The sequence below is a fragment of the Microtus pennsylvanicus genome, chromosome 4 (genome assembly GCF_037038515.1).
Source record: "Microtus pennsylvanicus isolate mMicPen1 chromosome 4, mMicPen1.hap1, whole genome shotgun sequence".
NCBI classification, from domain to species: Eukaryota; Metazoa; Chordata; class Mammalia; order Rodentia; family Cricetidae; genus Microtus; species Microtus pennsylvanicus.
The window spans coordinates 123,010,795-123,024,838 of NC_134582.1; the positions used below are offsets into that span (position 1 = coordinate 123,010,795).

Consider the following 14,044-nt stretch of genomic DNA (forward strand, 5'->3'; position numbering starts at 1 on the left):
GTTTGACATACCATTCATAGACTTCCCTAAGCATTTAAAATAGAAGTACTATCCAGTGTCACCCAAATGACCCTAGCTAAAGTAAATGGGTCACAAAATAAACGTCAAACCGAAACTAAAACTCACAAATCTAGGAAAGAGGGTGTTAGGGAGGAGGGAGTTTGGCAGGGATGGGATGGAGAGGACACAGTGGGAGGATGGAGGCATTAGGATGCACAGGACATTCCCATGAGAGTGAAACTAATTGACAAAAATAAAGTACATTAAAAACAAAAGTGCTAATATTTAAGAATATTAATGCCACCTCGTGGAGGATGATTGCAGAATACCGGTGAAAGTCTTTTGAATGGTATACATGGCTTGATTTCAATATTATGTTCTAAATATAAATGCAAACATGATGAAATTATAATTGAACATAATGAGATAATGAGCAATTTAATAACACCTTTGCCTTCCAAATGTTCTATAATATAAACATACTACTTTAATAATCAGGAAGAGCACTTTAAAATTTCTCACCTTTAACCCTAGTCTTAATTTCAAAAGGACTTGTATTTCGAGTGTCTCAATTATAGAAAGTTGGTGAGTTCCCAGGTTGGCTGCATTATGGCCGGAGTATTATTTTATTGTTTTCATATTGCAAGACTATGATAATAGCTGCCTTTAAATGCCTAAATTTTGTTTGAATTTCCTGGAAAAGAGACCCCAAAGAAAAGTTTCTAAGCTGAGGGGAGGAAGCAATTTCAAGCTGCAAAGTTAGTCACAGAAGGTTGGGAACTGAATGAAAATGGCGCAGTGTAGGTTTGGGCGCAAGTCTAACAGAAGGTCGGAGTTTGTGCATTGTTTCTGGACAAACTGGACAGAGCAGTCATACTAGGGATGACTGCCCTTGAGGAGGGATTTGTTCATACAACCTTTATGTCATTAATGAAAGCTATGATGTTACTCCTTAAAGGTCTCCAAGTTCTGTCACCTGAAACACCCCCTTTCGTTGTATGGAACTGAAGCTTTGATCTGTCAGTCATGAGGGTTCCAAATGCCAGCATGGTCGTTGTTACTGTGGAACTGACAATGATCTTGTGCAAGGCTAGGAGACTTGGGAGTGTTGTGAGATGAAGTAATAGCAGTATCTGTATCTACCTAAAAAACACAAGCTGGTGTTGAGTAAACATGAAGAAATTCATGAATAACTCACACTATGACCAATCTCTGTACTTGGGATATAGCGGAACTCTGATATTCAACTCACATCTGCTGAGAAGTACAAGGTTTCAAGATACTCACCAATCACTATGTAAGAGAAGACACTGAATAGTAGGAATCAACTTTCAGGATAGTAATTAAAACTCATCATTTGGGTATGACGGCACATGCTTATAATCCTGGCTCTCCATGGGTGGATTTAGGAGGGTCAGCAGTTCAAGGCTATCCTTTGCCAGCCATGTGTTGTGCCTTAGATATGAGCACAATATAGAAACCACAACTTGTCTTTGGAGGGGAGCTTTTGGAACAATCCACTGGACGTCTAAAATCTTTAGCTGTGTAACATGTCTCTAAATATTGATGGGGGCCACCTGCTATCTCCGACTTGATACAGTTTGCCAATATGCTTATAAACCAGTTCCAGCCGGCAGGATGCCATCACATTGTGGCAAATCCAGATGTCAAGATAATCAACGTCTCTCTGAACTGTATTGTTAAAAGGAGGCTGGAGTTGCCCCAGTCCTAACTCCATGGCATCTCTACTATACCAACTATTCCTGGCTTCTGACTTCAGCATCAATACTGCCAAGATATTGTGGCACTACTATTTCATTTATGTCTTCCTATCTAGTTGGTAGTACTTACAAGAAGAGTATGAATGCAGCCACGCCCAAGAGGGCCAGGATATTGCAATGGGTAAATGGTCAAAGACCCAGTAATTGATCCATAGAGGTAAGAATCCAAGGTACCTACTTTGGGCTAAGAACAACACAGCAATTTATCTCGTGTCTAATCCTATTATCCATGTAAAGGTATATAACTCTTTACATTTCATAGAAAACTGAAGTTTTGTGTTATATAACTGGAAAGTGTAACATGAATGGGGGCCTGCTTGTTTGTTGGGGTTTTTGTCCTCTCACCAGGTACCCCCAGCTTTTTAGCCCCAAAGAAAATCACATAGATCTCTATAAGTTATAAAGCTGATTGGCCCATTAGCTCTAGCCTCTCACTGCCTAACTCTCACATCTTGATTAACCCATTTTTCTGATTTATGTTAGCCATGTGGCTCAGTACCTTTTTTTCAGTGGGGCAGATCACATCCTGTTTCTTCGGTGGTCTGGGCAGGAGTGGAAGAGTCGACTTCCTCCTTCCCAGAATTCTCCTGTTCTCATTGCATCATTTCTACTTCTTGTCTGGTTTTCCCTCCTATCATACTTCCTGCCTGGCCAATCAGCGTTTATTTAAAACATGATTGACAGAATACAGACAATTCTCCCACACCAGAAAGTGATAGAATATTTAAAACCAGTGAAATATGCAGTAGCTGTATTATTTGTCTTGAGTTCTCAGCATACCATCACACCTCATACACACACCCACACACCACATACATATGCACATACATCCATGATATGTAATACATATATACATATTCACCTATATATAATACATAGAGAAACTTAATTGTATATATACATTTTATGTTTCTGTATATGCTTATATAACATATGTATCACTATATTATTTTTTTTATATTTACTATTTCAAAACTTCACAGCAAAGAAGCCAGTTTAAACACAGAACAAATCTTGAGGTTAAGTGAGAAAGCACAGCAGTGGTCATTTTGTGTTGAGCTGTCATTAGAGTGACAAAGCAAACCTTCCTTTTATTTATTACCATGGTTTATCATTTGGACATATCATCTACAAACAACACTAACCAAAACTTTGATATAACTGAACTACATTCACAGAGATGTGCTGTGACCCATGCCTGAGCCAATGTCATAAACATGTCTTCAAGAAATGATTCTGACAACTGTTTGTAGCTTAGGTAGTATTTTCACCTTTCTGGTTACCATATGAAGTCACCCAAGGTCATGGTCACACAATTAGCATTAAAAAATACCATTCTTTTGAATCTCTAGTAAGCATTGTGCTTTCTTAGACTTAAAACAGTTGTACCACAAACCTGAAAACAAAGGAGAAATAACGTCTAGTGAACTGAAAGTTCTACACAGTCTGGCTAAGTAGAAAAAAAAAGTAAAAATAAGGTTCTCATGACAACATGGATTTTTTTTTGCTCTGATTTATTCAATTTAGAGATTTGAAAGTGTTCAGATTTTACTTTTCATATAGTCAGTGTTTCAACCTCTGTTTTCAAGCATAAGTAGAAATATGATGGCCGTGAGTATCCAGCTGCACAATCCTCAGCTGCTGGTATACTGGGGAAAAACAAATGATATTTCTTATTGTGTGGCCTCTGCCTTTTATGTTAAAGCTTTGTATTTAAATAAGTCATAAACAAACAAATAAAAACTCCCTCATGTGAGCCAGGCATGGTAGCACACACTTATGTAGAAAATCTGAGGCAGGAGGATTTCGAGTATGAAGGCAGTTTGAACCGCAAAGTATAAACCTGTGTCATCAATAAATTTTTTTAAAAAAGCATCCATAATTAAAATAGAATAAAATTTTCTATATGCAGATTTTGAATGTCAGCAGGACCAAAAGCAAATCTGAAGTGAGCTCACTACTGGATAAAAGGAGAAATGGTTCCTTTCTCCAGCTCCGTTACCCAGGGCTCTAACCCTCTTTACCTTCTCAACCTCCCTGGGTGGTGTCAGTCATGACAGACAAGGAAAGGGATTCTCTTCCACGCAGAAATCAGGTGTGTGGTATCACTACCACAGGCTGTTGTTCTCTTCTTACTTGGATACTCGAGACTTGTGACAACAAGTCATAAGATGTATCAATATGGTTATTTAATTGGGGCTCCTATAGAAATAAAACCATCTTTCTCCCAAAGTGTCATGAAAGACGGTTGAAATTGGGAAGGCCAGGAACGCTATGAAAATAAACAGCACAACTTTCATGTGTCTGTGTGTGCATGTTCATGTGTATCTGACCATGTATGTACTTGTGTGAAGGTCAGGTAATAATCTTTGGAATCATGGCCAGGATGTCCACCTTCTATGAAGCAGGGTTTCTCACTGAACTGAAGCTCACCAGTCAGGCTAGAGTCATTGGTCTGGGAGCCCTGGGAGCCACATGTTCCCACCTCCACAGAGCTGTAATGACAAATGCACATCATCACTCCAGGCATGTTCACCTGGGTTCTAAATATGTAACTCGGGTCATCACGATTATAAGGCATGCACAACTGAGTCCTTTCCCCGGATCTCGGGAGGTGGTCCTGGGTCGTATAAGGGAGCTAGCTTACGTAAGCATGAGCCTACGACAGAGAACCAATTTCTGCTTCGTTTTCTTCATTCCTGCCCAGATTTCCCTTAACTGTGACCTGGGAGTGCAAGCCAAACAAGTCATTTCTTTAAGTTGCTTTTGGTTAGTGTTTTATCAAAGCAATTAAGAATGAAACTAGACTAGATAGACGTTGCTTGAGTAAGAAACCATAACAATGAGGTGAATTGGCCATCTATGGTTCTAACCAATGGAACGGTAGATGCTATAAATGAAGCAAAGACTTCAGAAGAAAATAACCCTCAGACAAGCCCCAAACATATATTTAATAACCTTTGAGACATAAACACAAAGACCACTATAGAATTTATTTTTACTTTATTAGCAATGTGGCTTACCATGTTTTCAAGTAAAAAGGGTTTTTTCATTTAGAATAAAAATTAAAATATAACTCTGATATATATTTTCATTTATGTACATGGAAACATATATACAGAATACAATCTTACAACAAACTGAGAGAGCATGCCCTTTGTCCTTTAAATTTCAAAAGAAACTGATTTTTTTCTCTTTTATGCACCAAAACATACCAAGATATGAATCAAATTTCAGCACAAACTTTCTCAAGTGGAACATGAACGATAAAGGGCTCCCGCCACTAGTGACTGCTTACACAGGTCGTGTTAGCTTGCATTCTGAAGGACAGGTACAATGTTTACCTTTTTTTACTATTCAAAAACAAAAAAACCCTTCCCAGCAGTTTTCATCATAAATGTAATTATTAGCAAAAGATTGTTCTAGACTTTTCCTTCTTCAGTGTTCGTTCCTCTGTCCTTACCAAAGCACTGCTCTGCCTTGGCTCTGGGACATGACCCGCATCCTCACTGGTGCTGAGTCCTAGCCATCCAAAGAGAACGGAACGAGGAAGTCTATAGCTCAGAAAACTGAGTCATTATTATCATTTAAACCACAAAGGCTTTAAAAAAGCTAAAAACCCAAGGAGACCAGGCAGGACAGCAATTACGATTTTTCAGTCAATTAAATGGATTACAGATACGATAATTTCGTTTTGTAATAGCATGTTTTGGATACCTCTAAGCCACCCTAGTTTTAAAAGCTATGAGAATTAAGCAACTTAAAAAGGTAACCCAGTTAAAGCGAGTAATTTTCAGAGAATTTGCGAACAGAGAGGAATCATGAGCAAGTAGGAGAGTCACTAGGATTGGATAGTCATCATTTCAGCTTCTCCTGCTATTTAATTATTGCACCAAAGAGACACAAGCAGTTGATGTCCCCAGAGACTTTTTCCATAAACACTACAGATATCTTAATTTACATTTTCTCCTTCCAAATAATTGCACACTCAATCACAGCTCTCCAGAGACAGAAGAGAGAGGAACTGGAACCTATATTCACTATCCTAACCCAAAAGCAGCAATGTCGAACCACAACGAAGATCCTACTACTTTTCTGTTCTATTTCTATATACAGAAATAAATATAAATGGGTGTTATACAAAATAAGTATGAAACCCCCCGAGTGCTTCCAAAACTAAGCAACAACTTTTAGGAAGGGGTGTTGGTGTAGGATAGAAGACAAGCCCAGTATTTGTCTCAGAGGAACACTCAAAACTCTGAGATAGATTAGGAGAGACCTATCTTCAAAAGTCTGATCAAAAGGAACCGTGAAAAGATGGCAGAAAAGGTCAGATATGGCAGTGTTAGAGCATGGATCACTTTAATTTATTGAGGACCAAATCAAAGCAAACAGAAAATGATTTTTTGAATATGATCAAATACGGTCTAGGGACTCAAATAGCTATAGAGCTCAGACACTGTGAGTCAGACTCTGATCAAAGGCATCTAATTTTAAAAGTGACAGACCAGTTCTGTGAGCTCCAGGTTGGATGCTGTGGTAAAAGACACCATTGTTGAGTAGCAAAGATACGTGGTGCTGGTACACTCTGCTTTGATGGGGGTATGCTTATTTTGTGGACAGGATTTTTTTTTTTTTTTTACAATACAGTACAAATGCACTCAGGAAGCTAAGGGCTAAAATAAACTCCCTAAACTTCAGAGTGGGAATAAAGGATGGGCTGTCATTATGTAAGTTGAGGTGGCATTTCCATTCCTCAACGGCATGGCACAGACTGTAGGATGCCTGCTTGGCTGGCTACAGGAGGCAGTGAATGGTGTCCTATGCCCATGGTGTGGGGACATGATGTAGTAATAAGGGCGGCGGGGCTGCGTTGGGCACCAAAATGTAGCGGCGTAAACGAATGCAGACAGATTGTAACAATATATATAGCTTTAATGTAGAAATAGACTTACAGAACCACCGTTCCAGCGGAGACCAGGAAAGCAGAAGCAAGGCTGGGAGCACTCCCCAAATTTATAGGAAAACATTAGCCCGAGGCAAACACGCCCCCTAAGGGGCGGGACTTATCCCTACAACATGAAGGAGAGGACTCTGGTCCCAGAAGATAATCAGAGAGAGAATAAAATGATAGCATCCAGGAAGGACTCGGGGGAGGGCATCATTTGATGGTATTTAGAGAAGAATCTTTTTGGTGTACAGGCTGTGGAATATGTGTATAAGATCCATTTCTTTTTCTGCCATAGTAATGGGGATCTAAAGCAAACTGCTCCTTGGGAATAAACCCCGTGTTTAAGACAGAAGCAGAGGAGAGGCAAGTCTAGAGATAAACAAAACCCTCTTTACAATCCAGTAACAAAATTGTCATTCGCATGATGAGCACACCATCCTGGACCAAAGCTCTGGAAGACCCTGAGACCTCTAAGAGGAAATCATCCCCTTCAGTTCTCAAATACTTCTCAAGTCTACTGGAGGGCTGGGCTGACTGATCACTGACTATGATGAGGGTGGCTCCTAGCTGGGCACCCTTCAGGTATAGTTCCTGTCATCTCTTCCTTGCCAACGGTGAAGACAAAAAGCGAGGCTGAAGGATGAGGACAGGCTGGGACATCTGGTTCCACAGGGAGAAGGGTTTCTGACCGATGACCGTCATATCCTGACTGGGTTTTCTGTAACGTTCTTCTGGTTCTTTCTGTGGGCTCAGCAGACCTCTAGAAAAATCTCCATGTTCAGAAGCAACAACCTCCTCCCCAAGTCATTACTGGAAATGCCATGAGAAAGTGACATTTGTTCCCAAAGCGCATCGTGTTCTAGCAATGCCACAGCCACACCCTGGTTTCAGATGCAACCGAAATGGCTCATCTTGAGAAGGCCACAGTGAAGGACCAAGAAGGAGTCAGCACAGGAGAGATGCCACACCATCTTGAAATAGAGACCCTTTTGAACCAGTAGACCGAGCATCTATGGCCAAAAGCATATGGTCGAGAAGTCAGGCCGACTGAGGAAGGTTCAGCACATAGCTTAGGAGAGAGAAATTCAACAACTGCGAGCCAACCATGCAGGCACCAGCATGGGGCATCCTTACAGCACCACAAACAACACAATAAACCATCACTTGTCCCTGGGCATATGCATCCACCAGTGGTCTGTAGCATGACAATGAAAAAACAGCTTTAAGGAAGAGTCTCAACCACAAATAGTTAGATTTCTGGTTCCATCAGCAGCCATTGCTCAATGTGGAGGACGGAGAGCATAAGCAACCACAGACCTCAAAGCCTGACGGATAAAGCCACGCCTTAAAATGTTGCCAAAACACATGTGGTTATCAGCCTGTCACACCGTGTTCTAGGACAGTTGAGACTCTAGTCAAAGAGAAAAGATCAACAGAATATGACAAAACATGGAAAACCACAGAGAAAAACAGTAAAATCCATATAGGTGTGAAGTTAAGCTTCCCAAACGAACATCCACTCATGAACAGAGTAAAAGTTTGGTTTCCTTCCTTTTAAAAGGACGGGGAGGTGACCTCCATGTCATGATGTACCTCAGTCCCTTTGGGTCTACAAACACATGTTGAACCACTCATGAGAAAACACAGCTGAAGTACTGGATAGAAAACAATCAGCCAAATTTTATAACCACTGATTATTCTATAAATGATATGGTGAGATTTCATAAGCAACCTCAGAGAGTGAAATGTAGGAACTGTAAGGTTAAATCTGTGGCCCAGTTCTTTTTCTCATTTTGGCCCACCTGGGTTCTTCTCTAGCAAGAATGAGGAGAAGAGGAGAAGGTATACTCAGTGCCTCACCACTAAGCGTCCTAACTTTTCCTTCATTGGGAGTTTGAGTCCAGAGTGGTGGGAAGTTACCCAAGGACATGACGTTGGTCCTTAGCAAAGTCAAGATGGAAACCAACTGAGTTCAGGCCCCGTATTCATTCTGCTATATTAGGCTAGGTCTTACTGCTTCCTCGTGCTTGCTTCGTGTGTGGCGAGCCAGACTAGCAGGAGAGAGGTGCAGAAGGACTTGTTTGCAGTGTCCAGTTTTAATATTTTTAAGTGGCTACACCATCTTTCCCCAACTCTCTTCCTAGGCTTACCCTCTGAAAGTTTTCCTTCAATACAGAATTTGATATTTCCCCAAATTGGCCTCCTCCTGACTGGTCACAGTGACCTTGGGACACTGAAGTTATGGTTCTGCGGGGGACTATGGTGAGTGCTTCCCATTGCCAATGTTCTAGGCTCTGCTTACACAGCAGCTGTCTACTGTAAGCAGCCATCCTGGTGAGAAGGCACCTCCGACAGAGGACGGAGCTTAGAGCATTGTTTTAGACCAGCATCTGGAAACAGAGTCCACAGTTGTGTTAGAGAAGGAGCTAGCTGTCAATGAGGTCAAATGGGAAGCAGGTGGCTCCAGACCACAGTCGTTTGCATACGTGGGGCTATGAAAGAGCCTGAGAGTGAGTCAGGCAAAACTGCCAGCGAGCCAGGGATTCTGCTTAGAGGCACCCGGTCCATCTTGGTTTCCGAGAACCTGGACCTCAGTGTAAGGAAACTTGGCTTACAGGAAGCTGCCTAGCTTAGATGGGAGAAAAATAAAACTCAGAGATCAAGAAGCAAGTCAAGAGTCGGGAAAGTTCTGTCTCAGAACATCCACTCCAGTCCCAGGAACTGCTACTGTGGTCCTTCTGTGTGCTTCAGAAACATAGAACTATCCAACAGGCTGGTGCTTCGAGGTCCTGGGCTTCTGGCTTTTTGGAGATCCTCAACGAATGTGCCATTTCACAAAGCCCAGGAAATCAAGGTATCGGTCCTGGAAACCTTCACAAACACAGCATCATCAGAATCAGGCACCACCCCAGGGAAGCCGAGTTAGTTGGCATACTGCGCATAGAAAGCCACTTTCACTCTCTCGATCTGATGGCATAACTTGATAGCAGGTCCCAGCTTCAGCTCCATGCACTCCTGCACGGTCGGGAGAGTCAGCAGGAGCAGTGCCTGGCCATCGATGTCCTGCCGGAAGATAAGGCCGTGTTAGAGAAGTAGGATATACTTGGTGGCTTTGCTTGTCACGTCGAGCTTTGTCCAGGAATTAAATGTGTAAAGAAGGGTTCTTATGCTTTGAATTTGGGAACATATTATCACAGGTAACAATTAACATAGAGACCGCTGAATGCATGTGACACACACACACACACACGAGAGAAGAGGGGTAGTGTGCAGGGATGGATATAGATGGAAGTCAGAGGAAACCCTTGGATCTTGGTCCTCACCCTCTACCATGTTTGAGACAGAGGATCTCTGCCAGGCTAACTGGTCTGGAATTCTGTCCCTGTCCCTCAGCTGCTCATAGGAGTGTGCTGAGATTACAAACACATGTACACTATTGTCTCTGGTTTTTATGCAGGTTCTGAGGATACAAACTCAGGTCATTAGCGTGCATAGCCGGTGCTTTACCCGAGGCGAGCCATCTCTCAGGCCCCAACAAAATCACTTTTGCTAAGACTATTTTAGCTCCTCTGAAGTTCCTAAGCCTCTACTGGTGGAGACAAGCAATGGAAGAGGTAGGAGGTTCCAGAAATTTCTTCCCAAGCTCAGTATCCAGTTCTGGGACAGCAATTTCTTCCTTCGAGGCTAGGTCCTTCTATGCTAACCTGAGCACCATAAAATGGCTAGATACTAAAAAGTAAAAGTTTTCTTCCTACTTTGTAAGGTCTGATATCACAGAACAGGTGATAAGACACCAAAGAGGGAAACGTCAACTATATAGTGTAATTTTCCAGATGTATGTGTGTACAGACAGACAGATACATACAGAAAGAGACAGTCACACACTGACACATGGGCCACTTAAACTTTCCCACTGCCACAGTTATAAAAACGGCCAGGCTAGAACACTAGTGCCACATGCACCACGCCTTAAACCATTGTTTATTGCTGATGAAATCATGAGATCACACTATATTCAAATGAAAGCCGAGTCAGTATCACATGGCAATCAAACATCTCTAAAGTTACAGAAGCTACCCTCCAAAACTATTGACACTAAAGGATCTGCCAGATGTACAATAATATCAATATGGATACATACAAAATATGAAAACGTCAAGTCTACATGATGCCTTTAGAGGAATCAAGCAACAGGTGAACAAAATGCCTGAATTCAAAAGAATGGTCCTATGGAAGCCACATGGGATACAGAGAATACAGACAGACAATTCAATGACATTAGGAGAACAGCTCCTACTAAAATGACTAATTCAGCCAAATGATGAAGATTAGGAAAACAAACAAACAAACAGAAATCCTGGAGCTAAAGAACTGAGTAAGTAAAACAGCAATACATACGGGTGAAAGCCTCAGCAACCAGGCAGGTAGAACTCCCAACCTGAAGAGAATTCTTTTGAGATAACACATTCAGACACAGAAGGAAAGAGGGCAAAGAAACAGCTGAGCCTTAGGAGAGGCCACTAAATGAACTAACAGTCAGTGGTGGGGGGGCACAGAAAATCTAATTGATTATATAATAGTCATAAACAACTGAAATCTTAAAAAAAAATATGGACATTCAGGTTCAGGAGGCCCAAAAGACCACAAAAGGGCACAATGTAGTCAACCTATGCACAAGAAAGACAGATTCTAAAACAGGAAGAAAAAAGTGCCAAGTTACACTTTAGGGAATCATTGTAAGATGACAACAGATTTCTCATAGACATCTTAGCTGTCAGGAGGAAATGCCACACTAAAGTCCCAAAAGAATGAATACTGGGCTGACCGGAGCTCTATAGCAAGGCCTGATCTCAACACACAAATAAAATCTGACTTCCAGGAGCCAACATCTTACAGACACCTTCCAGAAGAAACGCATCATCACCAAATTGGGTTTCTAAAAACTGTGTAAGGAATCCTATACCTAGAAGTAAATTCCATCATGAAAACACAGCCAGTCCTCAGAACGAGAGGTACTCACCCTCAGGACTGTTTTCTCCCCGTTCCACTGCATCTTGCTCTATCTACACAACAGGTGCCGTATTAAAGTGATGTTCACCAAGTGGTGGCTAAATTCTCTACAGGAAGAAGGGCACAAAAACTCACTCCAAAGACCACTCTGTTAGCCTATGTCTCTGCTTGCTATTACAAGCTGGTTTGTTCATGTAGATGCCACAGGATTATGTGGCTGAGTGTAACTGTAACTCGCTCTTCCTGTTTCCCAAGACAGGGTTCATATTGCAGCAGGAATAACTGAGGACTGGTGAAACCAGGAGTGAGGTGATGCTAAGAATCATTGGTAACAAACTGAACTCAACCCTACATTTAAAAGGGAGTCAGTTCTCAGGCTGTTGGTGCAAAGGGCAGGAGAGTATATACTCCACAGTGTGGATTTCAAGCTGGACCACCTGGAGCAGACGCGACAGAGATCACCCTTCAATTTCTCCTCCCAAGAACCTGCTTACCTGAATTGGACAGGGAAGCTAACCTTTCATCTCTGGGATGCAGAATGGGAACTAACAGCTGAACGATGCTCTAGTTGCAGGCTAATTCATTAACACTAACCAATATCATTGATTAGAGACCCTTCAATTTGCCTTTTAGCTCAGAAGAATAAATCTTAGAAATCAGACCCAAGATCTAAAGATGGGAAGTGCTTAAAACTGCAGCTTCCTCGTATAAGCATGTGGGACATTGGCATTTTCCTCCAGCATCTCTGTCAGTCAACATTCACAAAGCATCTGTACAAGGAGGTGACTCTAAACTGAAAGAGAATGACGAGTTCTTCTGTATATGATTGGCTATAAAGACATACACGGCATCCTCTCTTTTTAATTTTAATTCTTTTGAGAATTTCATGTGCGCGTGCTGTATTTACATCATGTCTACTTCTCTCCTTCCCTGTTCCAACTCCTCCTGGTAGCAATCCTTTTTAGACTTAGAAAACATATCCTTTCCAGAAGTTCTTACCCACCTATGATGTACTTCACTCCCCTATGTAGGCACAATGAAGGCATATGACTGCCTCCCAAAACGGCTGACGTTCTGAAGTGTGAGGCTATGGAGGGGAAGCAGTGGATATTGGGAAAACATTTCAGGCAATGATGGGACATCTGTGAACGTTCTCATCTTTCTTACAAACTGAGCTCCCAGTGTGTAGAATTTTAATAGAATGTAAGTACTGAGTCATGTGTGCTGGAAACTGGGAGCTGAATACTGTTGTTTGGCTAAATAGACACACTGTCTTGTTGCCTTTTAAATATGTATGTTTCTATCCATAGACAAATGCTACTCCCAGCTTTAATCGGAGAAGCCATTCTTTTCGGTAAAGAGTGGTGAATGCGGAGACTCATGGCTGTTCACGATGCTAAGAATAGGCACAGATGAGTGCTCATTCTCAAACACGCATCTTAAACTATCCTTTCTATGGTCCAGGGAACGCTGTGGCAGAAGACATGGGAAAGAACTCCAAAATGACCTTCTGGGTAAAGCACGGCCACTGCAACCATGCATTCCCAGTAGCTGTGGATGGCTGCACTGGGTCTGTGTAAGAACTGGCCCCTCCACAGTCAGGCAGTGATGGAAAAAAGCCTCAGGGTGGCCATACCCCTCACTGATGACCACAGCAGGCTCCTGTGGATAGCTCCAATCCAGTGGTCACAGAGGTGACCCTGGACATGGCTACACATCCAAAAGTCCTGACTTTTGAATAGGGATTAAAAAATAGAGTAAGTCATTGATAGAGAAGCAGGAGGGGGGGAGGTAAGAGGAGGTGGGAGGGGGAGAACTGAATCAAAACATATTACATGCAGGTGTGAAACTGTCACAACAAAATTAATAAAAAGGAAGAAAGAATTATATAATAAACTGGGCTTAAGGGCACTCTTCATCTTTACTAAAGCACATGTAAATCCACGACACATTAAGTCAGCAATTTAAAACTGAGTGTTAACTATGGCAATAAGAACATTCTATAAAGGGAGGCTCAAAATCAAAAGGTGGAAAAAATGAGAAGATTCTACTTGCCTGATACACGCCATTGATCTTGCTTTGCTTTTTAGCTCTTTTTAACCTACTAAGGTATGCAGGTAATAGAACTATCAAACCTTAGTTTAGTTGTGTAGAATTCTGTCAGCAAACCATGAGGAGATATAACCAAATGCTTGGCACCTATGGGTAAATTCTTTTAATTATGTATTCCAGTTATTGGCTGTGAGTGCCATAAAGGAAACCTTGTCTGGGGATGGCTCATTAACAAATTGTTCATACAAAC

General features: G+C 41.7%; 1 protein-coding gene across 4 annotated transcripts in view; it reads right to left on the bottom strand.

The window, feature by feature from the left end:
* Positions 1-6,422: 6,422 nt before the first annotated feature.
* Positions 6,423-14,044, bottom strand: part of Sfmbt2 (Scm like with four mbt domains 2) — a 178,912-nt gene continuing 171,290 nt past the window's right edge. For 3 of the 4 annotated variants that reach the window (XM_075970342.1, XM_075970345.1, XM_075970343.1), the window contains exon 21: positions 6,423-9,795. In XM_075970342.1, the coding sequence (XP_075826457.1) occupies positions 9,655-9,795 (141 nt within the window). In that variant the 3' untranslated portion in view covers positions 6,423-9,654. The remainder of the gene's footprint in view (positions 9,796-14,044) is intronic. The other variant, XM_075970344.1, reaches the window with a different exon arrangement.